General features: G+C 38.4%; 1 protein-coding gene across 5 annotated transcripts in view; it reads left to right on the plus strand.

Annotated features, from left to right (window-relative positions):
• The window catches only part of Sdccag8 (SHH signaling and ciliogenesis regulator SDCCAG8), a 222,144-nt gene that overhangs the window by 148,487 nt on the left and 60,990 nt on the right, over positions 1-12,667 (plus strand). For 4 of the 5 annotated variants that reach the window (XM_021265534.2, XM_021265526.2, XM_004853507.4 and 1 more), the window contains one exon: positions 2,505-2,636. The exons of the other annotated variant lie outside the window; for it this stretch is intronic. In XM_021265534.2, the coding sequence (XP_021121193.1) occupies positions 2,505-2,636 (132 nt within the window). The remainder of the gene's footprint in view (positions 1-2,504; positions 2,637-12,667) is intronic. 5 annotated transcript variants of the gene reach the window in all.

The raw sequence follows: 12,667 nt of genomic DNA on the forward strand, positions 1-12,667 counted from the left end.
TCTGAACTTGAAAATGAAACAGGCCATGTTCTCACTTATAATCTAGTAAGAAAGACGAAACTTAGAGCTCGAGAGAATAAATTATAAACTAATGTATGCATAAAGGCTAGAGGTAGTTTCAAAAAATGTGCTGAGATATTGAAAACTGCAAGATATTAATCTGTACAAACTTCCTTTGGGATGGCACTTGAAACAAGATGAAAACAAAGTGAGGAATGAGGGGAATTAAAATCGAGAGAGTGCTCCATTCATGTGAGCACCTTGGTCTTTGGGTAAGATTTCCCTTAGCAAACCAAATCCTTTATTCACAAAAAATGGAAGGATATTACTTGAGAGAGAAATCCTTCCTTTGGAGGATATCAGTTTTTTATCAAGAGTCTATAAACTTTAGGAAATAAGCTAATCATTAACCTGGAAACTTGATAATATAGAAGAATTTTAAACCTTCTTTTCTGATTGTCGAAGCAGTCAGGCATGAGGAGATGGTGGCAGTGTGCAACAATTTAGGGCTTAATTTTAAAAATGACAAGGATACAATGTTTCTTAGATAGATATCTTTCTAATCTCCCAATTTTGAGACTTGGGTTGTCATCCACCCCAAGGAACATCAGCCACCACCAGAAAAGGTATCTGTGACCCCAAATAAAATACGTGTGAAGACAGAAAAGATTGGGGGAATAGTACCTGGCTCAGCAGAGTAGAGAAAGGTGAATCAACTGTCTGCACAGGGTGTACATATATGCAGAACAAACTGATCTGCTCTCAGTTCCAGAAATACTTGAGAGACAGAAGTAGAACACAGGGCAGAAACCAAAATTACAGACTCCATCTCCACCCCTTGGAGCCAGATGGCTACTCCTCCTCCCCACGGAATACTAGGGCCTTCCTCTCTGAAGAGGTTAAGCCAGAGACCTCTGGCTACAGTAGGGGCGCAGAAGGTAGAATAGAGGGATTAAGAGAAAGTCTGCATTCTGAAAGGTGAGATTCTCACTCTATTTCCACCCACCTCTGAGACCATAGACAGTCCACGTTTTACCCAAGAGCAGGTTGCACACTAGAGGATCCTCCTCATGGAAAGCAGAGTGGTCACAGTGAGAAGAAAGATGGTGATACTTGGGCAGTCTCCCATCGGAAAAGATGGCTTGCTACTCAACCACCCACTAATCTGGAGAAAATTAATGTACACAGTGCAAATATACTACTAGGATAGCAAGGACCAACATTTAAGTAGTTTTGATAATGTAAATACTGATATTAATTGAACCTCATCTGAAATACTGGTAATTACACTGAAAGCTAGAGAAAGAAGAAGAGGAAGGAGGCATGTAAAAGAAATTAATTTTCATCTACCATAATAAGTCAGTAGAAGTATCTTAATTAGTGGAACAAGAGCAAGTGGTCTGAACACATCTAGAAATATGGAAGTAAATATCAGAAAAAATAACTTTCAAAAATTTACATTATTTGTCACTGCTTAGCTTCATTGAGGGGTTACAGGACAAAAGGTTGCTGTTTTTCATTTTCAGGCCTTTCAGAGCTTATATTGACCAGGGTTACCCAGGGTTAACCAGAGAAACAGAAACAACAGTGATCTATCTATTGATTGATTGACTTAGGCCTTGACTGACCTAGATCTAGATCATTCAGTAGAGAGAAAGAGGAGAAAAAGAGAAGAAAAAGAAAAAAGAAGGGAAGGAAGGAAGGAGGGAGGGAGGGAAGAAAGAAAGAAAGAGAAAGGAAAAGAAATTTATTTTAAGAAGTTGGCTTCTGTAATTGTGGACGGTTGGGGAGTCTGAGGAGCCCAGGAGGAGTGTGGTTCAAGTGTAAAAGCAGTCTTCTGGCAGGACCCTTCTTGCTTAGGGGAGGTCAGCCTTTGTTCTATTAAGGCCTTCAACTGACTGAAGGAGGCCTGTCCACATTGTGGAATATAATCTGCTTTACCCAAATCCACCGATTTAAATGTTAATCTCATCCACAAAACACCTTCACAGAAACATCCAGAATAGTGTTTGGCCAAATATCTGGGCACTGTGGCCCAGCCAAATTGACACATAAAATTAACTATCACAGAACTATTTGATATTCAACCATATGCCATTAAATTGGCTATGTTAGCTAAAAGAAACTGTCAAAGAAATTAGGCCTGGGACTGCTTCTTTAACAGCTTGGTGGCTGGCCTATAGTAAGCACTCGGTAAATATTTGTTCAGTGAGTGATGGTCTTTTTAAAAATAATTGATCATTATAATTTTTGAATTGTTCCTTAGAGAACGCATTTCTATCAGAGTATGTTTTTTGGGGGGTATTTTTTTTTTGTTTTATTTTTTGTGGAGTTTTTTGTCTAACACTTGAATCCCTACTGGACACTTTGAAGTTTCTGAATATTTTCTTTTACATAAAATAATTTTATTATGCCGACATTTAAGATAGAGTTATACAATAAAAAATATGCTCTAGTTATAAGAACTTTTAATATCCATTATTTCTGTGTTTTAACCTTTCTAGATCTGAAATAGCTCTGCTGAGTCAAGAAAAAATGTATACAGATAATAAACTGGAGAAGTTACAGAGGAGAAATAATGAATTGGAGGAACAGTGTGTCCAGCATGGGAAAGTACATGAGACAATGAAGGAGAGGTAATAAAGCTTTGCTGATCAACTGATAGGCCATATATTGAGTGTGGTTGATTCACAGAGGAGAATTGCTGCAGAATAAATAGAAATTAGGATCATTATGGTACTCCAAGAATATGCTCAAAATCTAATGCTTTTGTGTATGTATGCATCCTCATTATAGGTGGTTCTGATTACCTGCAGAGAGGAGAGCACATTCTATTTTTACTAAAGACATAGAATTAGATTTGACATGGAATAGGGGAGGAAAACTTTTAATCTACTTTTAAGGTGTAGGTTGGCAATATTGTAGTATAGAATTTCAATTTTTTTTTCTTCTGTGAACTAGGCTTTACATGCTTTTTGTACAGCAGGCCTAAAGGATTAAATATTTCATCAGAGCTTACTAAAGCCAAGATTTGACTCCCAACCCTTTGCCTCTCTCGTGGTTACTTGGAGCAAGTCACCCAGCCTCTGTGAGCATGTTCCTTCACTCATATACCAGTGCTGATAATGCTCATTTTGATAGAAAGGTCAAGTAAAAGCCCCTGCCAAATATCATCTCCTAAATAATAGCCACCTACTAAATGTCATTAGCAACTATAACTTGTTTCTCTAGATTTAAAAAACTCAATGAAAGAGACTAAGAGCGTGCTCAAAGTTGCAGAGGGATTGAATGGTAAAATTCAAGCCTGAATCCTGATCTTTTGACTTCAAATTCTTCTTGTGCAGTGTTGGGGGATTTCTTTTTGGTAGTAAACAGAGCTCCTGATCATGTTTTGTGACTGTGCCATTTCTAATGTTTCCATGATAATGGATTCTCAAAGAATAAAGAGCTGAGTATTCTGTGGCCAACAGTGAATTGCTTTTTGTGGACTAAGACTTCAGCACAGCATGGAGTGCACAACAACAGCAACCAGCCTTCCAGTGGAGGTGGTTTCCGTGGCTTCCGGCATCCCATCTCCATTCCATCTCCAGCCTTCTGTCTCAGAAACAGTTATTGATATAACTGAGGGAAAATTAAAATGTATATAGACTCCTTTTATTCTTTTAATTTAAAATAAACAGCATTAGAGGGCTGGAGAGTGCTATATATTTATAACTTTAATTACTTTCTCTATTGCATAGATAAAAAGCAGAAAGTAGTACTGTTTTTTAGCTACTAAAATATTATATCATTCATTCACTTGTTGAAATACTTACTTAAACTCAGCCACTGTTCTAGATCAGGGTTTGGCAAATTTTTTTCTGTAAAACTCAAGAAAGTAAATATTTTAGGCTTTGCAGGCTGGACATGGTCTCTGAGATAGTCTTCTTTGTTTGGTTTTGTGTTTTTGGCCCTTTGAAAAAAGAAAGACCATTCTCAGCTAGAGAGCCAACAAAACAAGAGAGAAGATTTTGCCCAAGGGCCTAGTTTGGTCCTGTTCTACAGAACCAAGGTATCTCCCACCCCATACTCAGCTCAAACCCAGGGCATTCTACCACTGAGCTACCTCCATGGCCCTTTTTAAATTTTTTTTTAAATCTTGAGACAGGGTCACTCCAAGTTGCCCAGGGAAAACTCAGAATTGCTGCCCTCTTGTCTCAGACTCCCTGAGTGCTAGGATTATAGTCATATGCCATTGTGCCTGGCTTCTGTTTTATTTTCATGTTGGTGTATTCCATTAGAGTTGGCAAAAACCACACCTGCCTTATCAAATCTGGAGAGTAACTGTTATTACAGTATTAGGTCCATTTCCAAAAGAAGAACTAAGGCTTGGAAAAATAAACTTGCCAATTGAAGGTGAAAGTGCAAATTATTAACTCATTCCTTAACAGATATTTATTGATTGCTACGATGTGTCATGTTCTCTACCTGAGGAAATAAAATAGCAGAGTAGCTACTATCATTCCCACTCTGATGGAGCTTACATCTTTATAGGGAAGAGGGATATTGACAAAAGAATTTCATCAATGTCTAATTAATTACAATTATGACCACTTCTGTAAAAAAGAAATATATTTTGTGGTACAAGCACATTTAATAAGGGGACTTGTCCTGATTAGGGAAAGTTTCAGTGAGAAAATAACACTTAAATCTGCACATGATGGTGTGGGGATTATTAGCCTTTTACAGCAGGAATTGATAAACTGCTTTGGCTGACAGCCCATTCTTTTATGGCCTAGGGACATAGTTTTCTCATTCATGGCTCCTTTTATGCCTCGGTGTCAGGTTTGAGTAGTTAAGCCAGTGGCTGTGGATTCTTTGTCTCCAAAGCCTATGTGTTTACTATCTGTCCTGCTCCTAGAAAAGTTTGCCAGCTCCTCTAGCAGAGGAAGGAAAACCTTAAAATGGAAGGTTCTGAGGTAGGAAACCATAGTAGTTTTGAGGAAGATGAAGAATTGTGTGTTTAACATAAAGAATAAGGGAGAGAGAGGCGTGTGAGGAAGGGAGGGAGGCAAGAGCCAGACCTACAGGCATTTATTACAGACCTTTAATTTTATCCTGTTACCAATGATAAGAAATAAACATATTTTTAAAAAACAGAGGAGAATGATGTAATGAGATTTACATTTTAAAAATATCCCAAGAGTAGATAATGAATGGGAGCAGAGCCATAGTGTTTACCCAAGACCAGTTAGGTGGTGGGGATGGCTTGGGCTGGAGTGATAATAATTACGTAGGACATAGCATCGACAGGACTTAATTGATTGGCTGTTGGTGTTGGGTAGCGCACGTCAAGGATGGCAGCATGTTTCTGGCACGAGCAGTGAGTGCCTCACAGTGTTAGTTATTGAGAACTAGAAAACATTCCAAAGGAGCAGTTTTGTGGTTGAGATCACCTGGGATGGGATGAGACAAGTGTTACACTTCAGCCATGTTGAATTTAGTATTCAAATGCATTGTTCAAGTGAATAAGTTGAATAAGCAGGCGGACATAAGGGGCTGAATTCAGGAGAGATCCCTGGGCTAGAGATAGAATGAGGTCACAAGAAAGAAGCTTATTGATCCTAACACTTGTAAAGGTAAAACCGGAAGGAGAGCTTGAGAAAAAGCAACCTGAGACTTAAGTAGATAAGAGACCCTATTGTCACATAAGCCAAAGGATGAAGCTGCTCTGGGAAAGAGGAAGTGATCAAGCAAATGCCGCTGAGTGATTAAACAAGGCTGAAAAGTATCTATTGGGCTTGGTGACAGGTGCATCACTGGTTACATTAACAAAAGCAGTTTTAGTTGAAGAGTGGGTGCCGACACCAGATTAGAGTGGATTAAAAAGTGAGTGTGAGTTGAAAATCGGAAGTAGCAAGTTGAAATCACTTTTTCATGGGATTTGGTTTATAAGGGAAAACAGAAAGTGAGAGAGGGACTAGTGGTGGGGCCATGTATTGAGAAAGCCATGTCTGATTGGAGAACTTTTTATGTTAGAGTAGATAGATTGTAAAGATCATGAAAATTGTATAAGTCAAGAAAGTTAAATGTTTCAGCTGGTAGCTTGGAACCTCTGGTGTCTACATAGGCAGTCTAGGGAATTCATGTTCAAAATCGCATAGCTTTTTTTTTTCTATCTCTATTTTAAAATAAGTATTGATTCACATACTTCCCCCTGGAAAGTAGAACTATGTGTGCAAGACCCAGGGTCAGTGACCCTGTGTTGAACACTGTCATTCTCTCATCTGGTCATGTACTGTGCACCAACCCCAGCAGTCCTGGGTGTTCTGTCAGTTACATAGTTCTTTTCCTTTTGTACAGTAATGCATTCTTTAAATTATATACATAAAACCACTGTCTAACAGCACGAAGCTTCTGATAGAAATATAACAAGCTAGTAATGAATTTAAATTTGATAATTCTTCTAAATTAGCCTCAGAATGATCTTTACCAAACGCTCATATTTTGTTTTTCTAATGGAAATTTTATTCTTCAAAAGCTGATGTTAAAAATATGGTTTATAGTATTGATTTTTATGCAATTTGACATTTTAATTTTGAGGAATTAAGGCTATTCATTATTTTTCAAAGAAGTAGTTAAAAATAGAAGCCTGAAATCTTAGCCTGTTTTCCATCACTTAAAAACAAAGAGTACCAGTTGACTTATACATTCAAAACTCAAAAATTCCAAAAATTGGTAGGGGAAAGGAAAGAAGGGAAAAGAAAAAATATGAGGAAAATTCCAAAAAAAGTCATAAAGCTATTTTTGTTTTGATTCTATAATATGGATTTAATTTCAAATCTACATTTTAGAATATCTTTTGATGCTAAAACATATTTATGTTATTGGCCAATTGTGCTTTTTCTTGCATAATTAATATATTAAGGATTTAATTTATGTAAATGAAATAGTGGCACTACTTGTTAAATAAGGAAATTACTTTCAAAATAAATTTTAAATAATTTTTTCACTTACACTTAAATAAGATGTTTCTACTTAAAACATTTCTCTTTATCACATCATGCAACAATAATGAAATGATTTCATAAATACCAACGGGAGTTCATAAAACTCGGTTTCTATGGAGAGAGTTTTGGAGTCAACAGAAATTTGGAGATGCTGAGGTACAGAAAGACAATGCTACAGGTTCCTGAGCACAGAGGTGGATCGGGTCAGCCAGGATTGAGCATGGTGAAAGAGAACATGTGTTGATAAATGCAAGTTTGTGCATATGGTGATGGTGAGTTGAGCTGAGGCCAAAATTAGTTTATGCTGTGTTTACTGGGCATCTATTTTGTACCAGCTCGGCCAGGAGATTCAAAGTAAGGATTCAAATATGCCTCACTCTTATTGTTATAGATGCTGTGTCTACTTCAGCTGGTATGGTAAGCAGCTTTCTATCGGTACTGAAAATACTTGAGATCCTCAGCTTACAAAGAGAAAAGATCTGTTCTGGCTCCGATTTAAAGGCCGTAGTGCATGAGCAGTCAGCCTGTGGCAGCACATCAAAGTGAAAATACATGGCAGAACAAAACCACTCACCTGTGGTAGTGGCTGGGAAATGATAAAAAGAGAAGAGGCTAGGGATCCACTGGCTCCGTCACGGTGTCCCCACATGACCTGAAGACCTCACTCTAGGCCCAATCTCTTAAGGGATCCACTCCCCCCTCCAGTAGTGCCAAGCTGGAGACCAAGCCTTTAACACATGGATCTTTGGGAGACACTTACTCACACCAGCTGGCCAAGGGATTGTGAACCCATAGTTCAGAGCCACCATGACACCACCTACTGTCTGCTGGGAGGTCCCTCTGGGACTCCAGAAACCCCAGAGCTAAGGAGGAAGTACTGGGGGGCCAGCCTCTTTTGACAGCCTGGACAGGACTCAGTTGGTTCAAATGTTTTTGTTGTTGTTATTTTCTTGGGATTGATTTTTTTATTTTTGATCTTCTGTTCTCTCTAATTTATATAAATCAAAAAGCTTGCTGATAGTAGATATGAGATTTAAGCTTAAGAAATCCCCCCTGTCCTTGAGGAAATTTCTTAAGTTGGACATTTCTTATTTAGAAGAATGATAAATATGTAGACCAAAGCTCCCTGGATAGAGATGGCCAAAGGACAGATCCAAAATTGTCTTTTCAATTCTTATGGACAGTTTTCAAGCCTATTCAGTGCATGTTCTAGAAGTACTGAATTTGATTTGCGTAAATGAAAGCACATTCCTGAGAATGCTGACACAGTACTTTGCTGGCTCCTCCTTGCCAGGCAGCACAAGCTCACATAGCTGGACTTCCAATGCTCTGTGGGGATGGCACTAAATTATTACGTTATGTGTTGCATGGAGGTCATTTTGGCTTTCAAATACTGCTACTCTTGCTTTTGATGATAAATTGCTGCTAATTTGGCTTCATCATAATAATTTAGTTTGTTTGGGGCTGTTGGTTAACCCCCTACAGTGCAGCACTGCACACTTCCATCAGCAGTGCAATGGTTTTCCGACAACCACGTTTCAAGTCCTGCATGGATTGTAATTCAGAAGTGAATCATCTGTGTCTCTTTTGCTAAAGCAGATGGATGTATATTCCTCGCCTCCTATCCCCCCACTACCACCAATTTTCTGGAGACAGGGACTCCTTTGGTGATGTGCTGCCTGTGAATCCGTTTTTATAATTGACAACAGGCTATTACAAGTAAATTAACAAAATTGCTTGGTTATTCTCAATTTATATATCATTATGTTATGATATGAAATTATAATCTTTTTATGAGGAGAATGGTGATTCAGATATTGCTAGAAAAAAGAGCTTATTACAACTTCTTTTGAAGTTTTTCTTTATTATCTTCAGAGTTTATTTCACTGACCATGGAAATGGGTGAATTAGGTAGGCTGCTTCACCAGTGGGGTCCAACAGCAATCTGAGAATATTATGTAGAGGAAAGGAGAAAGGTATGATAATCAGAAAGAGCTTAGAAAAGTTTAACTCTCTTTCCCCAGTTATACCAAGATTATAAACCAACTGAAGTTAAGAATCATTCTCATGCCGGGCAACTAGCACATCCCTATAAGCCCAGCACTTGAGAGGCTGAGGCAAAAGGATTGCTCCAAGTTTGAGGTCAGCCTTGGCTAAATAGTGAGTTCAAGGCCAGTAGATATATGTGAGACCTGTATCAAAAAACCTTAAAAAAATCAGTTGCTTTAAAGGCTGTTGTTCTGTGTATCATTGACAAATCTCTAAGAGGACTGGGAGCCACATTTGATCACTTCATTCAGAAGCCCTGAAATCAGATTGCTGAGAGTTTAATTTTTCCCCCTTGGTAGAAGTATTTACAACATAGAAATTGGTAGACACACGGAATCAAGACTTCTTTCTCCCCAGAGAACTGGCTTTTTAAAAAAAATTCTTCTATTGGTACATTTTAGGTATACAATACGTTTACATTTATCATTGGGTGCTTGTACCTGTACATCATGAATCTTGGTTCTTATTTTTTTCCCCTTCACCCCCTCCACCTTTCCCTATTTACATAGATTTTGTTTCCATTTTTTTCTCTTTTCTCATTATTTTTCCTTTCCCTTCTTTCCTTTCCCCTTCCCCTCCCACCACCCCTACACCTTTGGACCTTTTCCTATTTCAAATTATCAATTATTCATTTTCATCATTTTAATCCTTATTTACACTTTCAGTTTCTCACACTAGAGAAACTATTTGGTATTTACACATGTGTGCCCTATTTATTTCACTTAAGAGTACAGCCTCAATATGCATCCATTTAGCTATAAATGTCTCTGGTTTCTCATTCTTTATGGCTGAGTAGTAGTCCATTTTATAAAAAAAAAAAAACCCACATCTTCTTTATCCAGTTTCCAGTTGATGGGCACTTGGTCTGTTTCCAAGCTTTAACTATTACAAACTGTGCCACTCTGAACATGGGTGCACATATATCATATGATTCTTTCAATTCTTTGGGGAAGATACCCAGAAGGGAATAGCTGGGTCAAATGGGACCACTAGCCGTAGTTCTTTGAGGTATCTCTGTACTGATTTCCACAGTGGTTGCACCAGTCTGCACTCCCACCAACAATGGAGAAGGGTTCCTTTCTCCCCACACCCTGCCAGCATTTGTTATTTGTTGATTTCTTGACAGCAGCGATTCTTTCTGGAGTGAGATGGAATCTCAGTGTTGTTTTCATCTGCATCTCTCAAATGACCAGTGATGTTGAACATTTTTTCATGTATTTGCTGCTTTTACTTCTTTGTCAGAGAAATATCTGTTCATTTCAGATGCCCATTTTTGAATTGAGTCTTTGAATTTGGGGGATCTGATTTTTTTTCAATTCTTTATATATTCTAGATAATAGACCTTTGTCTGAGGTCCAGCTGCTAGAATTTTTTTCCCACATGGTAGGTTGTCTCTTAGCTCTGTTGGTAGTTTCTCAGAAGCGTTTTAATACGATGAGATCCCAGTTGTTGATTCTTTCTGCTAGTTCCTGTGCTACTGAGGTTTTGTTCATAAAGTCTTTTCCTATGCCAATGTCTTCAAGAGTTCTACCTAACTTACCTTCCAGCAACTTTTTTGTTTCTGTCTTAATATTTAGATCTTTAATCCACTTTGATCTTAGTTTAGTGTATGGTGATAGGGTATGGGTCTAGTTTTAATCTTTGGCAGGTTGAAATCCAGTTTTTCCAACACCATTCATTAAATAGGTTATCTTTCCTCCAATGATGGTGGTTAGCTCCTTTGTCAAACATGAGGTTGCTGAGTGTGTCTGGAGTCGTTTCTGCATCTTCTAATCTATTCCACTGATCCTCAGGTCTGTTTCTTTGCCAGTACCATGCTGTTTTTATCACAGTAGCTTTGTAGTATAGTTTCAAGTTGGGGATTGTGATCCCCCCAGCCATGTCTCTGTTGCCTAGAATTGCTTTTGCTATTCTAGGTCTCTTTTTGTTCCAAATGAATTTTTGGATTGTTTTCTCTAGTTCTGTGAAGTATATTGTTGGAATTTCAATCAGCATTTCATTAAATCTATATAGCAGTTTTGGAAGTATGGCCATTTTCACTATATTGAGAACTGGCTTTAAATAGTTACCATCATACCTTCCTTAGTGAATAGAACCAAGAGCAAGGACTTCCCACCCATTTCCCAGAGGAAGACATTATTTTGCTTCTCACCTTATTCTGAGATTTTTGTTGTTGTTGTTTTTTCTTCAGAAGTTTTTGCTTTATTTGAGAAAATAGTCTACTAAGTAGATAAGATTTTGTGCATGTGCCTGACCTGGGAGAGAATGGCTGCTCTCAGTCTCTTGCCTTGCATCCTATCTTTCTTTTGACTATCCAGAGAAAGAAACCCACAGAAAAATGCTTAAGAATGAGTCCAGTGGGGCATGGTAGTGCATATCTGTAATCCCTGCTACTTAGGCTAAGGCAAGGGGACCATATGTTCCAGGACAGCTTGGGCAACTTAGTGAGACCCCGTCTCAAAAACAAAAAGGCCACTGAGGCTGTAGCTCAGTGGTAGAGCATTTGCTTTGCATGTGCAAAGCCCTGAGTTTCAATCAGTACTGAAAAAGAAGAAAGAGAGAGTGGGGGAGAAGGAGAGGGAGGAAGAGGAAAGAAAGAAGAGGAGGAGAAGGAGGAGAAAGAAGAAGACTGTGTGCTGGATTCTCTGGTCCTCCATCTGGGGTTCCTGGAGCTTCTAGCCTAATCACACTAGTCTATAAGAATCCATTACAATTGTGCTGCTTTCCTCTCACCTACTTTTATAGTGACTGTTTCTCCTTTCCATCCTCTTGAAAGATAAAACAGTTTTATTATTTTCTCTGTCTTCAGGGAGAATTTTTTTCACCTGTTATCTTGCATTGTGAGTCCTCTGATTGGTCTCAAGAAAAATAAGGATTTTGGAGACTGTTGGGCTTTTTCTCATTGTTAGGGTATAAGTGATTTGTGGATGGAAGGGTATGGGTGCTTCCTACATCCTAAGAGGAGGTGGAACCCTCAGAAGTTGGATCTGGAAGAGTCATTCTCTTGAATCATGCAAAATGTTTAGGGTTTATTCTGAGCTCTGTGGAAAAGGAGCCTCTGAAGCGTTTAGGTAGGAAAGAGATAGTGATGCTAAGTGTGGTGGTGTTAGCCTTTTAACCAGCATAACATTGGTCTCATACTTGAAGAGCCAGAATGCCCCATTGTAGCTTTCTTGCTTATCATGTCCCATCTTTAACTTTGTCATTTGTGTCTTTGTAATCCCTGAGATAATTGGACTTTTCACAAGTCATTTTGCTTGCATTTTCAAACTACTTGCATTTGTATGATTTATTTCTCTGGTTTGTATCTTTCTATAACTGTCTTAAGATATATTAAATCACCAGATGCAGTGGCACAAACCTGTAATGACAGCACTTTAGGAGGCTGAGGCAGGAGGATTGCAAGTTCAAATTCTGTCTGGGCAACTTAGTGAGACCCTATCTCAAATATAAAAAACAAAAGGGGCTGGGGATGTAGCTCAGTGGTAGAGTGTGTTTGATCCCCAGCACCACACACACTTAAACACACACAATGTATATATATATATACACCAAGTGGGGACTTTAGTTACTATTGAGCCAACTTCTTCATTCCGATTGTCTTAGAGCCTGGGTGAGGATTAAGTGTT

This window comes from Heterocephalus glaber, unplaced genomic scaffold (assembly GCF_053883595.1).
Source record: "Heterocephalus glaber isolate CG9 unplaced genomic scaffold, H.glaber_assembly_v1.0 deba00001600, whole genome shotgun sequence".
NCBI classification, from domain to species: Eukaryota; Metazoa; Chordata; class Mammalia; order Rodentia; family Bathyergidae; genus Heterocephalus; species Heterocephalus glaber.